General features: G+C 43.9%; 1 protein-coding gene across 1 annotated transcript in view; it reads right to left on the bottom strand.

Annotated features, from left to right (window-relative positions):
- Positions 1-2892: 2892 nt before the first annotated feature.
- Positions 2893-15656, bottom strand: part of Slc45a2 (solute carrier family 45, member 2) — a 28513-nt gene continuing 15749 nt past the window's right edge. The window contains exons 4-7 of the mRNA NM_053077.3: positions 9921-10064; positions 8659-8782; positions 6193-6404; positions 2893-4411 (exon numbers count right to left, since the gene is read on the bottom strand). Of these exons, the coding sequence (NP_444307.1) occupies positions 4187-4411; positions 6193-6404; positions 8659-8782; positions 9921-10064 (705 nt within the window). The 3' untranslated portion in view covers positions 2893-4186. The remainder of the gene's footprint in view (positions 4412-6192; positions 6405-8658; positions 8783-9920; positions 10065-15656) is intronic.

The following is a 15656-nucleotide window of genomic DNA, read 5'->3' as shown; positions in this document are numbered from 1 at the left end:
GTTGTTCTTCCTCTGGGATTGCCATCCCCTCAGCTCCTTCAGTCCTTCCTCTAACTCTTCCATAGGGGTCTCGACCTCAGTGCAATGGTTGGCTGTAATTCTTTTATTCTATCCCAAGAGTTCAAACACTGAAACAGTCCTTGAAGTTATACTTAAGAATTGTGTGGCATTCTCGGGGCTCTGCCTAAGCCTTACAGGGTATGAGTAGGGCAGCAGGAGAGATGGTGTGGTCTGTTTCTCTCATCTCACTGGGAGCTGGCTGACACAGGACCTCTGACACCTTGCTCATCCATCGCTGTCTCGTGCTCCGGAGTTCAGAGCAGTTGCTTTGCATGATCCCATTTCCAGTCTGTCAAATTCTCAGTTCAGCACAGATCGTGATGGGAGGGATCAAAACTAGGACAGTGTTGGTGACTTTGTATATGGCCCCCTCTAAGAAGACGAGATTATTTTATTTTTCGATCAGCATAGTAATGGAATGCAAGGAGACCTGATTGAAGGGCAGCAAGTAAGTGGTACTCATGTGGGAAAAGAGAGACAGCCAGACATCGTGAACACTGATGACTGAAACAGCAGCACTCTTGGATTCCCAACATCCCTGGGAAACTGGGATCTGAAGAGAAGGAGCTGATGGGCAGAGAAGCCTGAGGTCCCTAGCATCTGACAAGAAAGCTGTATATTGGGGCTGGAGAGGTGGCTCAGTGGTTAAGAGCACTGGCTGCTCTGCCAGAAGTCCTGAGTTCAATTCCCAGCAACCATATGGTGGCTCACAACGATCTGTAATAAGATCTGATGCCCTCTTCTGGAGTGTCTGAAGACAGCTATAGTGTACTCACATGAAATAAATAAATATTAAAAAAAAAAAGAAAGAGAAAGAAAAAAAGAAAGCTGTATGTCCCCTAGTGATGAGGGAGAGTGAGGAGGTGATGAATAGCAGCAGTAACTTTAGCATGAGTCCCCATCACCTTGCTGTATTTTATAAGAAAGAAAGAACCAGGAATATGTTTGGTGGACGCCTGGTATGGTAAGGTGGAGGGGGTGCCTCTGAGGGCCCATGCTGAAGCATCCCTTCCCCTGAGGTACCAGCCATATGATGGATATAATATGGAATAGACTTTATTTAGGGCACGGAGTGGGGAAGAGTTGAAGAGGGAGTAGAGGCAAAGAAAGGCAGAGACAGAGGCAGAGACAGAGACAGAGACAGAGACAGAGACAGAGACAGAGACAGAGAGAGTAGAAGCTGGCCAGGAACTCTTAGAAAGAGAGGGGGAGAGGAATGGGAAGAGAAGGGACAGAGAGGGAAGAGAGTAAGAGAGTAGGAGAGTGAGGAGGGGGCGAGCAGACCCTTTTATAGTGAGTCCGGCACACCTGTTTGTTGCCAGGTAACTGTGGGGTGAAGCCTAGAAGGAATGCTAATTATAATAATACTAATTAATATAATAATAATAATGCAACTATTGTGCATGCAATAAAATTGGCCAGGGACACAAGACTGTTCCAGGCGTCTGCTTTGTTCAGCTGTGGTAACAGAGCAGCAGTGGAGAGTGAGCTCTTCGAATACAAATAGAAGGGAGACCTTGGAAGAACTGCAGCAGCAAGGTAGATTTCCAGACTGTAGCCAAAAGGAGAAAATGTGCAGAGACCCGGCAGCTATTGGAGAGCACAAAGAGAGGGGGTGAGGCAAGCAAGCATGACACATGGTGGCTAATGATCCAAGACTGGTGACTTTCAGTGCTGTCCCGTAGGGCCAGGGAGCCCTGTGCCCCCTACCTTTGCCTCACCAGAGGAGGTCACATAGCTGGTAGCCAGGTTAAACTTTCTTTTCCCTTATAAGGTAGTGTCCAGCACCAGCTGGAGTTCATCCTTATGCAAGTGAGACATTCCCCACCCACCCACCCACACCTTGGCCCTAATCAATGCTGTTCATTCACCCCAATAGCTCCTACCCATGCTCCAAAGGTTTAAATAGCCTTCGTTCTTCCCTCTCCCAATTAAACAAGCTGTCTACTGACGCCTGTCTCCTGAGAGAATGTTCTAGTGCTCACTCGACACCTGAGGTCTCCATTCCCACAACGTTTCCTATCTTGCTCTGTGTCTCCTCTCAGGATCCACCCACCAGTGAGTCACACCATTACTTACCAGTGGGGAAGCCAGGCTGGGGACAACACTGCCTTCACACACAGGCAGTCAGTGTCCATGGCCCACAGTTCATCACTAGAAGTCTGTGGTCAGCTCCCATCCCACTAAGCAGGCCTCACTGTGCATGAAATGAAATGCCCTCAGACCATACTCTAGACCCCGGAATTCCCCCCATGGAAGCATTCCTTGAGGCAGTTTGAAATACTTTCACAGGTCTCTATTGAGTTCATCTTCCAGAGGCAGACAAAGCATACTAATGAGTCTATGTGCCCTTGGATGTGAGGGGAGACTGGGAGTGGCTGTTGCGGCGACTGTGGTGGGTGGAGGAGTATAGGTGGCCCCTGGTGCACTAACACTGCAAGTGTTAGCATGTGTAAGGATACAGTGGCTATCATGTGCCCTCTGTTACAGAGTGAGGTAAAAAGAGTGATTGAGCCTTGGGCCAGACCATGAATCCCATGGCTCTGATCTCTGGAAGCATTGGGGGTGACCCTGTGCCCTTTACACACATGACAACTGAATAAAGGGGGACACAGAGAAAGCATGGCTCCCTCTCTCCAGAGTGCTAATGCAAAGTGACCTGACAGAGCACATTCATTCTATAGTACACAGGGCAAACAAAAGCAATATTCCAACTCCCGAATAACCACACTGAGAGAGGCAGGCCGCTCACTTGCTTTCTCCAATTCCCAACCAGGAAAAGATTTGGTCAGTTAGAAACCCACCAGGAGAAACTCTACCAGACTCTAGGATGAGAGTGGAAACCCATAGCTTTATCTTTTACATCTGAAGGCACATGGACAAATTTCCTTTCTGCATGGCTCAGGCACATCTGGAGTCATACAGATGGCACTTAACCAAGGCTGCAGAAAACCTAAGGAGAGAGGGCTGGTGATGGGGTTTGCCAGCAATGACCATGACATTCATTGAGCCCTGAGCACGTAGGCCGCCAGCCTATGCTTGCCCTCCACGGGAAGCAGTAGAGCCAAAGCCCTGGATTGAAAGCCCAGCTTTGCCACATATGACTTGTGTGGCTTCAGTGAGGCACCTAATGGAGCTTTGCTCTGGTTCCCTCATGTAAGAGTGAAGATCAGCTGTAGCGTCCATGGTCAAAATTGCTGTATCGAGGAAGGCTAAGACTTTGCGGTAAGGGGAAGCACTTCACAAGCATTGTAAACTCACGGTCTCGATGCTCTGAGAATGGAATTCCTCATACTAGCGTACACACAAGCATGCATGGTTCAGGATGCTAAATACTTCGCCTCTGAGTACCAAACAGAGGTTCAAAACACAGCCAGGCTCCAAAGCCCACTGCTGGTTTTGTTATTAAGTGATGTGGTCTCTCAGCATGGGTTCAGTACAGTCTCTTCAGGCTGGTAAAAATTCCCACATGGGAGCCCGCTGAAGGTTTTAATTAAAGCAAATGTGCTCTATTGGGAGTGAGATAGAATATCGTAGGAGAAACCCCAGAATCGCTTCTTGAAATTGTCAATTTCAGAGCATGAAGTGAAGGTACCGACTCAAGAAAAAGATTTTTACTGCATCAGTGAAATGAATGAACACTTTTAAGTTGCTGTGCTTTCGGAATGAGACCTCCAACGCAGGCTTGTTCAGAATGTCATACATTAGACGGGAATTAATTATGAGCAAATTAAATCTGAATAAATCAACACGATAAAAGAAACACTCGGTCATGTTTTAAGTGCTTCTGAATTTGATGAAATGTGTGATTTCCCAGTGGTATATGAATTGACTTTTAAAAATTATTTATAAGCATTACAGGTAAGATGCATTTGTTCCTAAGACATGATGGAGGCTTGAAATTCTCTTGAGAAGCAGAACTTGACTCTCTCATCCTGCATTGCGGGGCAGTAAGGAAGATGCAGGGGAGCGGGCAATCCCACCACACCTTCCCCACATGTATGTGCAAGGCGCAGTGCCAGCATGAGGCATACAGTCCCCAACAACACCGAAGAGTCCGAGAAAAGAGCGGTTTCTTGCCATGGGCTTCTTTTGTCTGAGGTTTGGTGGGTGTCTTTTTATGAACCTAATCTACATATCTTACGAAGAGCGCCACAAAGCAACAGCCTATCAGGGACACCGCAGACGCTGTGATCACCACGACGACGACACTCCCAGCCATGTTGACCAGGAAGCCCAGGCCACCTCCAACCAAGATCTGAGCCAGCTGTACCATGCAGGTGAGAGCAGCGCAGTCCACGCCTTTGCCTCTCCCCTGGTTGTCAGGGCCTCCTGGCGCTTCCTGCCCCTTCTACAAGGGAAGCACAGAAACAACCATTGGTCTACAGGGCACTAGCGCACAGGGCCAGGAGCCCGGTGGTAACTACCTCTGGGCTTCGTAGGATCTTGGTTGTAATTATTTGCCTCTGCTCTCACAGCTCCAGAAAGCCTTTGTGAAAGAACAAACTGCATTTCCATGCAGTCTTAAGCACACTGATAATGGGTTTCATGTTATTTTTAGGCATCCCAAAACAGCATCCTTCTTTAAACTTCTTTTCAATCTTTTGCAAACTTAAAAGGGATTCTTATCTTATAAACTGTTGAAAAGCAAGCAGCAGGCTACCTTTGACCAGCAGGCTACAGTTTGCTAATTCCTAACCAAGGGACTCAGGGAACTCCACTGATGCTGTTTCCCTTGTGTTGCCAGGAGGCCTCTTCCTCCACCTTTAATGAATGCATGCTTAAACATTAATATAGTCGGAATTCTCTTTGTAAGAAGTAAATAAATACAATGTTGCAGAAACTCAAAAAAGCATCAGTCCAAATCTTTTTTTCTTCCCTGGTGTTAAAAAGGCAAACATTTTCAGAAGGATGCTGAAGTTGTTTTAAACATGGAAGAAGCAAAGTTCAACCCCTTCCACGGTGTGACTATTCTGTTAATATGCTAACACTTGGTTAATAGTTAATCTTTGGCCCCAGTTGGTTCGAATTGCCATTTGGTATCTCTTACAGACTAGGTGTTGGCAGGGCAGTTTTGCAGTTAGGACCTTATTTTGTCATTAGCACACACGTAGGTGCAGGTATTGCTGTCACTGTCCCCAGGACAACAGTAACACTAACTGTCCTATTTGGACTCCTGTGAGCTAATAAGTAGGCCCTGTGCTGAGCACAGTACATATCCCTTCATATTTCCTTCACCATTGGCCTTGTATAGTGAGTGTTGCCCCTGTCCCTGACTCAGAAGAACAGCTACTGTCTGGTGATCATTCCCTCTACTCCTTTGATATATATATATATATCTCAAAGCTCACACACACACACACCTGCCTCTACCCCAAACTACTCATCCTCCTTATAACCCTCTACCCTCCCTATCCCCCCTCTCTTTCTCCCTCTATCATTCCCTCCCTCCCCCCCTCTTTCTTGCTATTCTTTGATTTTTTTTCTCCTCCCTCCTTAGCCTCCTAGGCCATGTACAGTTTGGGTTTTTTTGTTTTTCTCTTTCTGCTTTGAACTCTTCAAAATGCCTTGGAATAGTTTCTCTCTCTGACACACACACACACACACAACCCTCCTCAATGATTGAGTGACTATTTTGGTGGTACTCCTCAAATACATTCATGAGGACCACTTAAGGTCCTATCTTGGTCTGAATCCCAAGTCATAAGTGGACAGCACCTCTATCCAGGAAGCATGGTAAGGGTTAAGTCACCGTTCCAGACTGTAACCGCAAGAAATGCCACCATGCTTCTCTGTACCTTAGATCAGGGGTAGCATCACTGTGGGCATCTAGAAATGCTGCGATGTTGAAAGCTCCTTAGAGTGGTTGCAAAAGACATAGGGCCTCTTTGTCTCAGTCTGATCAAGGACTCATTTCTCATCATCAGTGAGCCTACCTACTTTAATCAGATATTTGGGGTCACTATCATTGTCCTAAAATTCAAAAGGTGCATAGGGATTCACAGCAAAGAGAGAACTCTCCTAGCTTTGTAGTCATGTTTGCATGGTTATACTTGTTTAAGCATCCTTCTGCCTTCCTTCCTTCCTTCCTTCCTTCCCTTATCCTTGAGGTAAATTCCCTTTGTCACCCACCTCTTTCTCCTCTTCACGGTGGTACTCAGCAATGAGGTTAAAGGGCACAGTGTACAATGTGCTGGACATTACACCAAACATAGAACAGAGGACCAGAGTAGAGTACACATTTGGAAAGAGTCCTATGAATCCTGTTCCCAGGCCAAAGAGCAAATATCCCATGAAATAAAGGCCTTTTAATCCAATGTAGGAGACCATAGCTTTCTGAAAGTCTGTAGAGAGAATAAAGGGGGGAAAATTACAGCTGGCAGTGCCGCACAATATCTAATAACTTCAGATAATCCTTTCTTTTGAAGATGCACTTTCCTTTTTAGACGACTTCCTTTGATACTGAGTCAGAAACAAAATACTTCCTTATCTGTGTGCCAGAAACAGCTGGCTTTGGGGATCAGTTTTAAATCCTTTGCATAAAAGACAGCATGAAGTTGCCTTGCTGACTCTACTGTCCATAGAGAAGAACAACGTACTGTTTAGTAGCCAGCCAGATATCAAAAGAATATAAAAAGGAGAGGCAGAAAAGAGACCCTTGGTGATGGGACCAGGGATGAATGACACAGAAGAGTCAGGTTCATTCTGATGAGAGTGGTCAGACCCAAGAGTACCCGATGGACAGTGTATGCTTATCCTGATCCCACGACCCAAAGTTAAGTTAGAGATATTAAAATAGCCAAGCTTCTCAGAACAATCTAAGTCACTATTAGTTTCTTAGCCCTAACATGAAGGCAGTCTGTCCAGGTAAAAAAGATCCGAGGTTCTCTGTAGACATTTGCCTATCTTGTCAATCCTACAAGATCTGTGAAGGGGATCCCACACCGCCCTATCATAAACTTCTCCACAGAGACAAGTCTCTTAATTGTTTATCATCTCAGCCTCCTTACCTAAAAAGTAGGAATAAAATATAGTTTTTTTTAGTGGAGGCTGTTAGTCAGAATCAAATGTGGCAAAGCCTATGAAAAAAATCACCCAGCCCAATTTTGGCATATAGATGATCCCCAGTTAGTGTGGTTACTGCTATTTTACTGACTTCAGGGAAGGACAAAGACAGTTAACTTTGACCTTACTTCTCCTCTTAGCATATATTTATACATACAAATTATAAGGAAAGAATTATCTCCTCTTCTTTAGTCTATTGGATCATGTGAGCCAGAGAATAAATGGCGCATGCTTGAGATGTGCTCATTGAGATTAAAGGTTGCTTAGCCACTGGAATTAGCCATTGGGCTTACACATCACAGATAAGGAATAAAATCTCTATTGTGAATGGATCATTTATGAAGCAACACACTGTCTCGGGTCACTGGATAGGAGACAAGCTGTAGAAACGACAAGCAGACCACGTTGCTTCCCTTTTGAAGTGCATTCTGTGCCTCGAGTGCTAAGGTTGGAGCAGTGCAGAGCTAGGTCAAACTCGTAATAATCCTTGACAAGCTTGCTTGTTTCATATTTATGCATGTGCAGAGCACCGAGTCTAAGGCGTCTTGCTGCTCAAAAGATATCAATGCACAGCTCTTATCCAGGTGTGTAGGTAAGCCAGTGAGAGGTAAGGAAAGAAAAAGAGAGATTTGGACACATCTCTATCAACTGTAGAAAGGTTGAAAGTCTGGTGAAAAGTGCCTCATTCATGAGGAGATGTCAATTCACCTCTTCAAGAACTAAATTCCCTTGCTTCTGCTTCCCATGACACCCGAGTTGGCCACAAACCTCAGTAGTGCTGTCTTCGTGGTAGGAAGAAATTACGGGGTTAAATTTTAGGCATGAATGCTAGCACAGGAAAAGGAGGTCAGCTCTATCACAATACCGAGTTATTGTAGTAACGGCTAGACGGCTATATCTCGACTGCAGTGCAGATGAAGTTTTCTAGGGCTATTTCCCACCAGGGCATCCAGGTTGCCCTGTGGCACTCTAGGTAGCTGGAGATGCTAGATCTTCACCTGATGCTGTGTGCTGAACTGAGAAAGAGTAGCAATATGCTCTGAGGGGAGGTAAATGGTGACTTCTGCCAATGGTGGGTGGAGAAGTAGGAGGAATACTTGAATAATATCGCAACAGAAGCACAATTTAAGGTAGCTGTGGGAAGAACGGGGGAGCATCTACAAATTGGTCAAATCATCTATGAAATCTACAAGACACCTATGAAATGGTCCTGCTCCATCCAGCAGACCAGGAAGCTTCTGGGCTCCACATCTTATCCGTCCAACATTTTACTATCTTATTCACAAAATTTCCTTTTCTTTTCTAACAAGTTTCCCAGAATTCCGCTGGTTACAAGCACAATTCAAGGGGAATGACTCCTAGGATTGAGTCTGAAAAAAGACACTTCCTGTGATCCTCTTGAAAGTGTTTTTCCTTGTTCCCTTAAAATGATCAAAATCCAATCTTTTAAAGAGAAGGAAATAGATTGTGGGATATAAAATCTGGATCCTGCTGCTAGCCATTTGAAGACAGCCTTGGGAGAAGAACACTTACATGAATAAACTGAAGAAAACACAGAGTTGATGCACAAGCCCCAACATCCGACCTCAACTCCTCTTTCATAGATGAGAAACTCCGTGGAGTTGTGTGCACCGTAGGGATCCCCATGGTATACAATCTGAAAGAGAGTTTCCAGTGATTTTGTAACTAGTGCAGTGAGGTGGGCAGCTCTTCAAATGCTTGTCTACCCTTGTGGGGAGGGGGCACTTCCTAGCGGCCAGAGTTCAAGCAGACAGCACTAGCACTCTCCTTTCATCTAGCATACCTCCATCAAGGGCCTTCATCAAGTACAGTGTCTGCATCTGTAGCAAGACCTTTGGCTACTTTACGGGTCCTTTTTCTACCACCCTTCTCCACCCCTATTCCACCCTTCCAACCCACCTACACTAGGTAGGAGAGAAAGAATGAAGGCTAAAGGGGAAAGGGGTGTTGATATCTTTACGAGCATTGAGTTCCTTAGGGCAAGTTTAATCTTCTCTATTGGGATATTCAGTTTCTTTTTCTTCTCTCTTTGTGCATGGCCACTTGACAAGTCACAATAATGACAACCAGTAACCAGCAACCAGCAACCACCAGCAGCAGCGACTACAGCCCCTCTCAGGGCTCTAGCATTTATTTACCCATACAAGAACCCCTGGAATTCTAAATTTGCAGGAACTATCTGTAGCTGGCAAAAAAAAACCACAGCCCTGCTGGAGCACAAGGCAAATTACAGACAGCTGCTGCAGACAGTCTGAAGCAGCTCCATGTCCCACACCTGGGATTAAGACAAAAACACATTCCCATAACATTTCTGTGCTTTTGAAAGAAACCAAAATTCTCACTTCACGCATCAAACATGAATAACACTTCTCTGGAGTGATGTTAATGGCCCCCCTGTCAAGATAACACCTGGCCCCAGATGATGCAGTACCATTCTCTGGCACAGCTAACAGCCTTCCAGCTCACCTCAGCACATGCCATTCCTGTTTCCACTTAGGATTCTCTCTTATCTCTGAAACTCACCCTTCAAGACCGGGTTGCAAGCTTTTAATGAAGCTTGCCACGGCTCTGCAGCTCTCAAACCTACTCTTGTCTATTCGTTGAATTTGATTACATTTATTTATTGTATTTGATTGAGTAGTGCACGATATTTCGTTTCACAGCGTGTAGCAGCCTACTTCTTGAACTGTAACTGTAAACCAGCTTCTTGAGGGCACTCTTTGCTATATCTATTGCACAGGCCAGACAAGAGTGTGGGCATATGCATCCGTTACCTGTCCCATGAAATCTGTGAAGAAGAGCATGTTTGACAGGAAGGCAGTCCATCCAATCAGGTGGCTGACGCAAAGGCAGCGATAATGGGAAGGCATGTTTACTAATGCCCGAAGGAGTGACTTCATCGACATTGTCCTCTGACTCTGGCAAAAGAACATAGGTGTTCAGTGTAGATACGCACCCATCAGCAGAGTCAGAGTCAGAGCCACAGCCAGACTGTGTCTCTGTCACTTGTCTCTCATAAGACATTACATGTTGGTTTCCATTGGACAACCAGAGCTGAGAATCCACTAGAGCCCACCAACACTTCTGACCACTACAACTGTGTGATGATTGATGGATGTTACATTTGTAGTAATGTTTTAGGAAACTAACACAGATTGCTATTCAACTCCCTGTCCTTTGACTAGGTGCCTGCTCTCCAGTAACTTCCCCCGCTGTTGTATAATATCATTGCATCGATAATATGCTGTTTAAAATGAATGACTACTTAGCAATCGCAGGCCCTAATAACTTTCATCACTTAAGGTTGGAGAGTTTTGGAACGGAGTTATACTTAGCCCAAGATGCAAGTAACAGCTAGCACTCTGTCTTTTAAATCCTACTCCTATAAGGCCAAAGCTCACAGGTCTAAACAATCCCTGGGATAATTATTATTCTTAGAGCACGGCAAGCTCATTCAAGATGGAGTTCATGATCTCTTGTTTTGATGGAACCCAGGCTTATGTTTTGATACATTTAGAGAGGAATCTGGAAGATACAATTAAGGTTCCTAGTTAGTGGACCTTGAAGAAATTAATAGGAAGGTTACCTGGTTAATAGTAGTTGAACCACACAAGCCCTTAGAAAGCAGAAGTGTTCTTCCAACAGAGCAGAAGCAGAATTCAGAGCAACTTAAGCTTGAGGGTCGCTGCCTTTGGAAACAGAAGGAGCCACGTGGAAAAGGAACTGGGAGTGGTCCTTCAAAACTTAAGACAGATCCTGGACAGTAATCCACAAGAAAACAGGAGCCATACTCCTACCCCACGAGGAACTTGACTTTGCCAATGACCTGAATGAAGACAGGTTCTGCCTGGCTGGACCCCGGATGAGAATACAGCAATCTGACATCATGATTGTAGTGATGTAGGACCCAGAGCCAAGAACCTACTGGAGCCCACCAACACTTCTGACCACTACAACTGTGTGATGATTGATGGATGTTGGATTGTTGTAAGATGGAAACTAACAGATTGCTAATCAACTCCCTGTCCTTTGTCTAGGTGCCTACTCTCCAGTAACTTCCCCAGCCATTGCCAAGGATGGGCATAAGTGAGCTTTGCATTGAGTTAAAGATTTGAAGAGTACAAATAGACACATGCAAAAGATGAATACTTGGAGCTGGAGAGATGGCTCAGCGGTTAAAAGCACTGACTGCTCTTCCAGAGGTCCTGAGTTCAATTCTCAGCAATGGTTGCACGGTATCTGAAGAGAGCAACAGGGTACTCACATACACAAAATAAATAAATCCTTTAAAGGATGAATACTCATCCCCCAGATTCCTTACTTTAGATTCATACATTAACATCAGGGCTTCAACCTGTTGTTATCATCATCATCGCCATCATCGTCACCATCATCATCATCATTTGGTTTCAGTAAGCATGAGAGAGTTAGAATTTTTAAAATATCCACAGAACTGAAAACATAAAAAGTGTCCAGCATCTTGTCACGTAAGAGAAGAAAGAAACCTTGGAACATTAAGCAATCGGCCTCCCTAAGGACAATGGAAATATGAATGTCATCTGAGGTGGTTGATGGTTCTTTCTTCTCGGTGGTTTTAAAATTCTGAGTCTTGACATAAGGAAATTGAGATCTAATTAGTAGAGTTGTCAGACAGTATCCTGAGATTGTCTGTTTTCACTATAATAACATATCGTTTTATAACTCAAAGCAATGCGATATTTTTTCTTTGTTGAAGAAATCTGACTTAACAATTTTGGATTCATCCCGTAACTGACACTTTCATTTTCATCGTCCTTGCTTCTGTTTCCTGTTTTGAGACAGGATTTCATGTAGCTCAGGCTGGCCCTGATTTTGCCACATAGCCGAGGATGACCTTCCCAGTCCTCTTGCCTTCCCCTCCAGAGTGCTGGGATCACAGGCACGCAGCATCTTTATCCACCCTGCTAACTTTATCCACCCTGCAGTATTTGACCCATGGATGACGAATATATACTTATTTACTTAATTAGTATAAAAATATATGCATTCTCTTCTCTCATAGTTAGGGGAAATACTCTGTGTGCAGATTACAATATCTAAAAATAAAAGCTGATTGTAACAACTGTGCAAAATTACTTCTAGAGAAACGTAGATATTGTCCAGGGAATGGCAGCTGGTTTTCTTTCTTCAAAGTAAGAGCTTTCTCTGCCTTTTATTTCTCCTTCCCACAAAACTGTACAATCTCGAAAGTAAACCTGGCAAGCATGAGTTCTGCCTCGCTGCAAATATTAATGAATCCCTCCGCCTCCTACCTAATTTTCAGCCTGCTTCATTGTTAACCTAATTTCTCTTCCCTTCCAAAAACGGAAATGTGAGACTTCAGATTTGAGCTTAGTATTTCTGTAAAAGATGGGGATATAAATACTCAGTATTTTTAACCAAGAATGAGAATTCAGGTGGCGTCTTACCCCTGACTCATCAGTTCCCTGGGAGAACCCCTCCCAATGGGTGTGAGCCCCCAGGAGTCATTGTACTGCACAGACTCTGCCCCATCATCAGCTGCTGACTAAGACGTGGTGAATTTGTGAGTGAATAAGACTCAGAATCCTCATGAGGAAGAAACCCAAAACTATTCTCTGAAGGAGAACACAAACGTTGAGAAGGAAAACTCTTTGGCATGTAGGGTTGGGAGATGGGATTTTTATGGAATCCAGTTTGAACTCTCGAGTTCAGGTCTCTTCCCATTCAAAAGAATCCTAGCTCTAAACTGTGCAGCTGCTCTCGGTTTGGAACCAATGACTGAGAAAGTATGGCAACTTTGACCTTGGCTTTGATCCTGGCCCTGCTGTGCATTGCTGGAGGCATCCCTAGATGTGCACAGAGAAGTGCCCAGTGCTTAGCTATGAGCCCATGATGCCTTGCTCTGCCCTGAAACTGATACTCAGACCTAGATGAACTTGAACTCATGGAGATCCAAATTCCTCTGCTTCCAGTGTGCTGGCATTAAAGGCCCAGGCCACCATATCTGGCTTAGTTTGTCTGTTAAACCTGACAACAAAACGATTCCAATTCTAAATCATGTGTGACACATATTGCTATTGTTTGCTTCATTTATTTTCTTGTTATTCAACTGAAAAATACTGTTTGAGATGTGTTACGTGTTTTGAAATATGTGTATGTTGTAGAATGACTACCCAGGACTAACAGAAGTCAATGTCTCCCATCTCCCTCTCTCCCTCCCTCCCTCCATCCATCCCTCCCTGCCTCCCCATTCCCTCCCTGCCTCCCCATTCCCTCCCTGCCTCCCCATTCCTTCCATGCCTTCCTCTCCCTCTCTCCAAAACAAACAAAAAAATTGAAAATCAACACCAATAAGATAAAAAAAAAATAAAGCAAAGCAAAATGAAACAAAAAGTCCCTCCCCCTGCCCCATACACACAGACAAAAACCCAAGCCAACATAGCAACAGAAACCATGGAGTCCCTCATTCTCTTGCTGGCTCCCTTTTGGATAGTAACTGCTCACTGGAGTATAGTTTGCAAATTCTCCCTCCCATTCAGCACTGTGCCCATTCACTCTGTTGATAGTTTCCTTTGCTGGGGAGGGATCTGTCAGTGCCACACAACCCCGGTGTTTCTATCTCCCTTTGTACTGTGGGAAGATAACTAATCATGAACCTCTATTCCTAGATAAAGATCACACCTTTCCCTGCTGGTTCCTTCTAGTCGTTTTCCAGTTCCGGGCTTATGCTTAGGTCTCTGAGTCATTCTAGCTGGCTTTTTATATGCTATGTCATGATTATATAGCTTCATTCTTCTATATGTGCATACACACACTTTCCAACCCTAGTCATTGAAGACTGCCTTTTTCTCCACTTGTTGTTTTGGCTGGGTTTTGGCCAGAGATTAAATCTGAGAATTAATTCTTGGTTTTTTATTTGATTCCATTGATCCATGTGCTGGTTTTCATGCCTGTACATATCTTTGTTAATTATATAGCTTTGTGGTAAAGAAATAAATGCCCCTATCTTTGTTATTTTTATTCAAGCTTTAGATACCTGTGGTCTTCATGGTTTTACGTAGCTTTTTTTTCTATTTCTGTGAAAAAAGTGATTGGAATTTTGATCAAGATGGCATTGAATCTATAGATTGCCCTGAGTAATATGGATATTTAATAATGTTAATTTCCATTTAATTATGTTTTTAATATCTTTATAGTTTTTAACTATGGACATTAGCTAAACTTATTCTTAAGTAGCTACTGTAAATTGATTTTAGTTTTAGATCATATCTGAAACTGGTTTGCTTTCTATTGCTGTATTAAAACACCATGGCCAAAAGTAACTTAGTGTGTTTAGCCAGTTGTATGTCAACTTGACACGTTCTACATTCATCTGAAAGGAAGAGACTTCAACTGAGAAAATGCTTCTGTAAGATCTAGTCATAGCGCATTTTTTAAATTAGTTGTCTGTGCAGGAGGAACATTGTGGGTAGTGCTATTCTTGGGCTGGTGTGGCCCTAGGTTCTACACAAAAAACAGGCAGAGCAAGCCATGATGAGCAAGCAAGGAAGTAGCTCTCCCCTCTCCTCTCCCACCTTCATGGCTTCTGCATCCACTTCTGTCTCTAGGTTCCTGCCCTATTTGAGTTCTGGTCCTGACTTCCTTCAGTGATAGACTATGATATGGAAGTGTGAGCCAAATAAACTCTCTCCTCCCCAACTTGCTTCTGGTCATGGTATTTATCATAGCATAGAAACCCTATCTAAGACATTTGGTTGGGAAATGGTTAATTTGGCTTACACATCCCAATCATAACCCCAGTCCATCATAATGGAAAGGCAGAACTGGGAGGCAGGAACTGAAGCAGAGGCAATGGAGTACGGCTGCTTACTGGCTTGTTTCTCTGCTTTCTTACACAGCCCAGGACCACCTACAGGGGATGGCACCACCCGCAGTGGATTAGGCTCTCCCACATTAATCATTACTCCAGAAAACACCTCTGCAGATTTCCTCACAGGCCAATCTGATTAAAGCATTTTCTCAATTAGGTACCGTCTTCCCAGAAGACCCTAATTTGTGTGAAGTTGACAAAAGACTAACCAGCACACTTTGCTGCAAATGTGTACTAATATACTGACTTTTTAAATATATCCTTACATTTACTTAATTTGCAATTTGGACCTAACAGATTTTGAATTGACTTTTAAGAGTTTTATAAATATAATACCCTACCCTCAGCAAACAGACAATGCAAGATCTTTGTTTCCACTTGAACACATTTTTAAATTTCTTTCTCTTCACTGATCACTCTACTGCTTTGCCCCATAGAACTGGTAGTAGATATCCTTAGCACAAGTTTCTAAAAAGATTTTTACATAATTTATTTTTACATTTAATGGTGTTTTGCCTGCATGTATGAGTGTGTGAGGGTGTAACTGGAGTTACAAACAGAAGTGAGCTGCCATGTGGATGCTGGGAATTGAACCTGGGTCCTGTAGAAGAGCAGCCATCTCTTCAACTCCTACAGACAG

This window comes from Mus musculus, chromosome 15 (genome assembly GCF_000001635.26).
Source record: "Mus musculus strain C57BL/6J chromosome 15, GRCm38.p6 C57BL/6J".
Classification (NCBI taxonomy): Eukaryota; Metazoa; Chordata; class Mammalia; order Rodentia; family Muridae; genus Mus; species Mus musculus.
The sequence above is the reverse complement of the archived record's forward strand: the minus strand, read 5'-3'. Positions and strand labels throughout refer to the sequence as shown.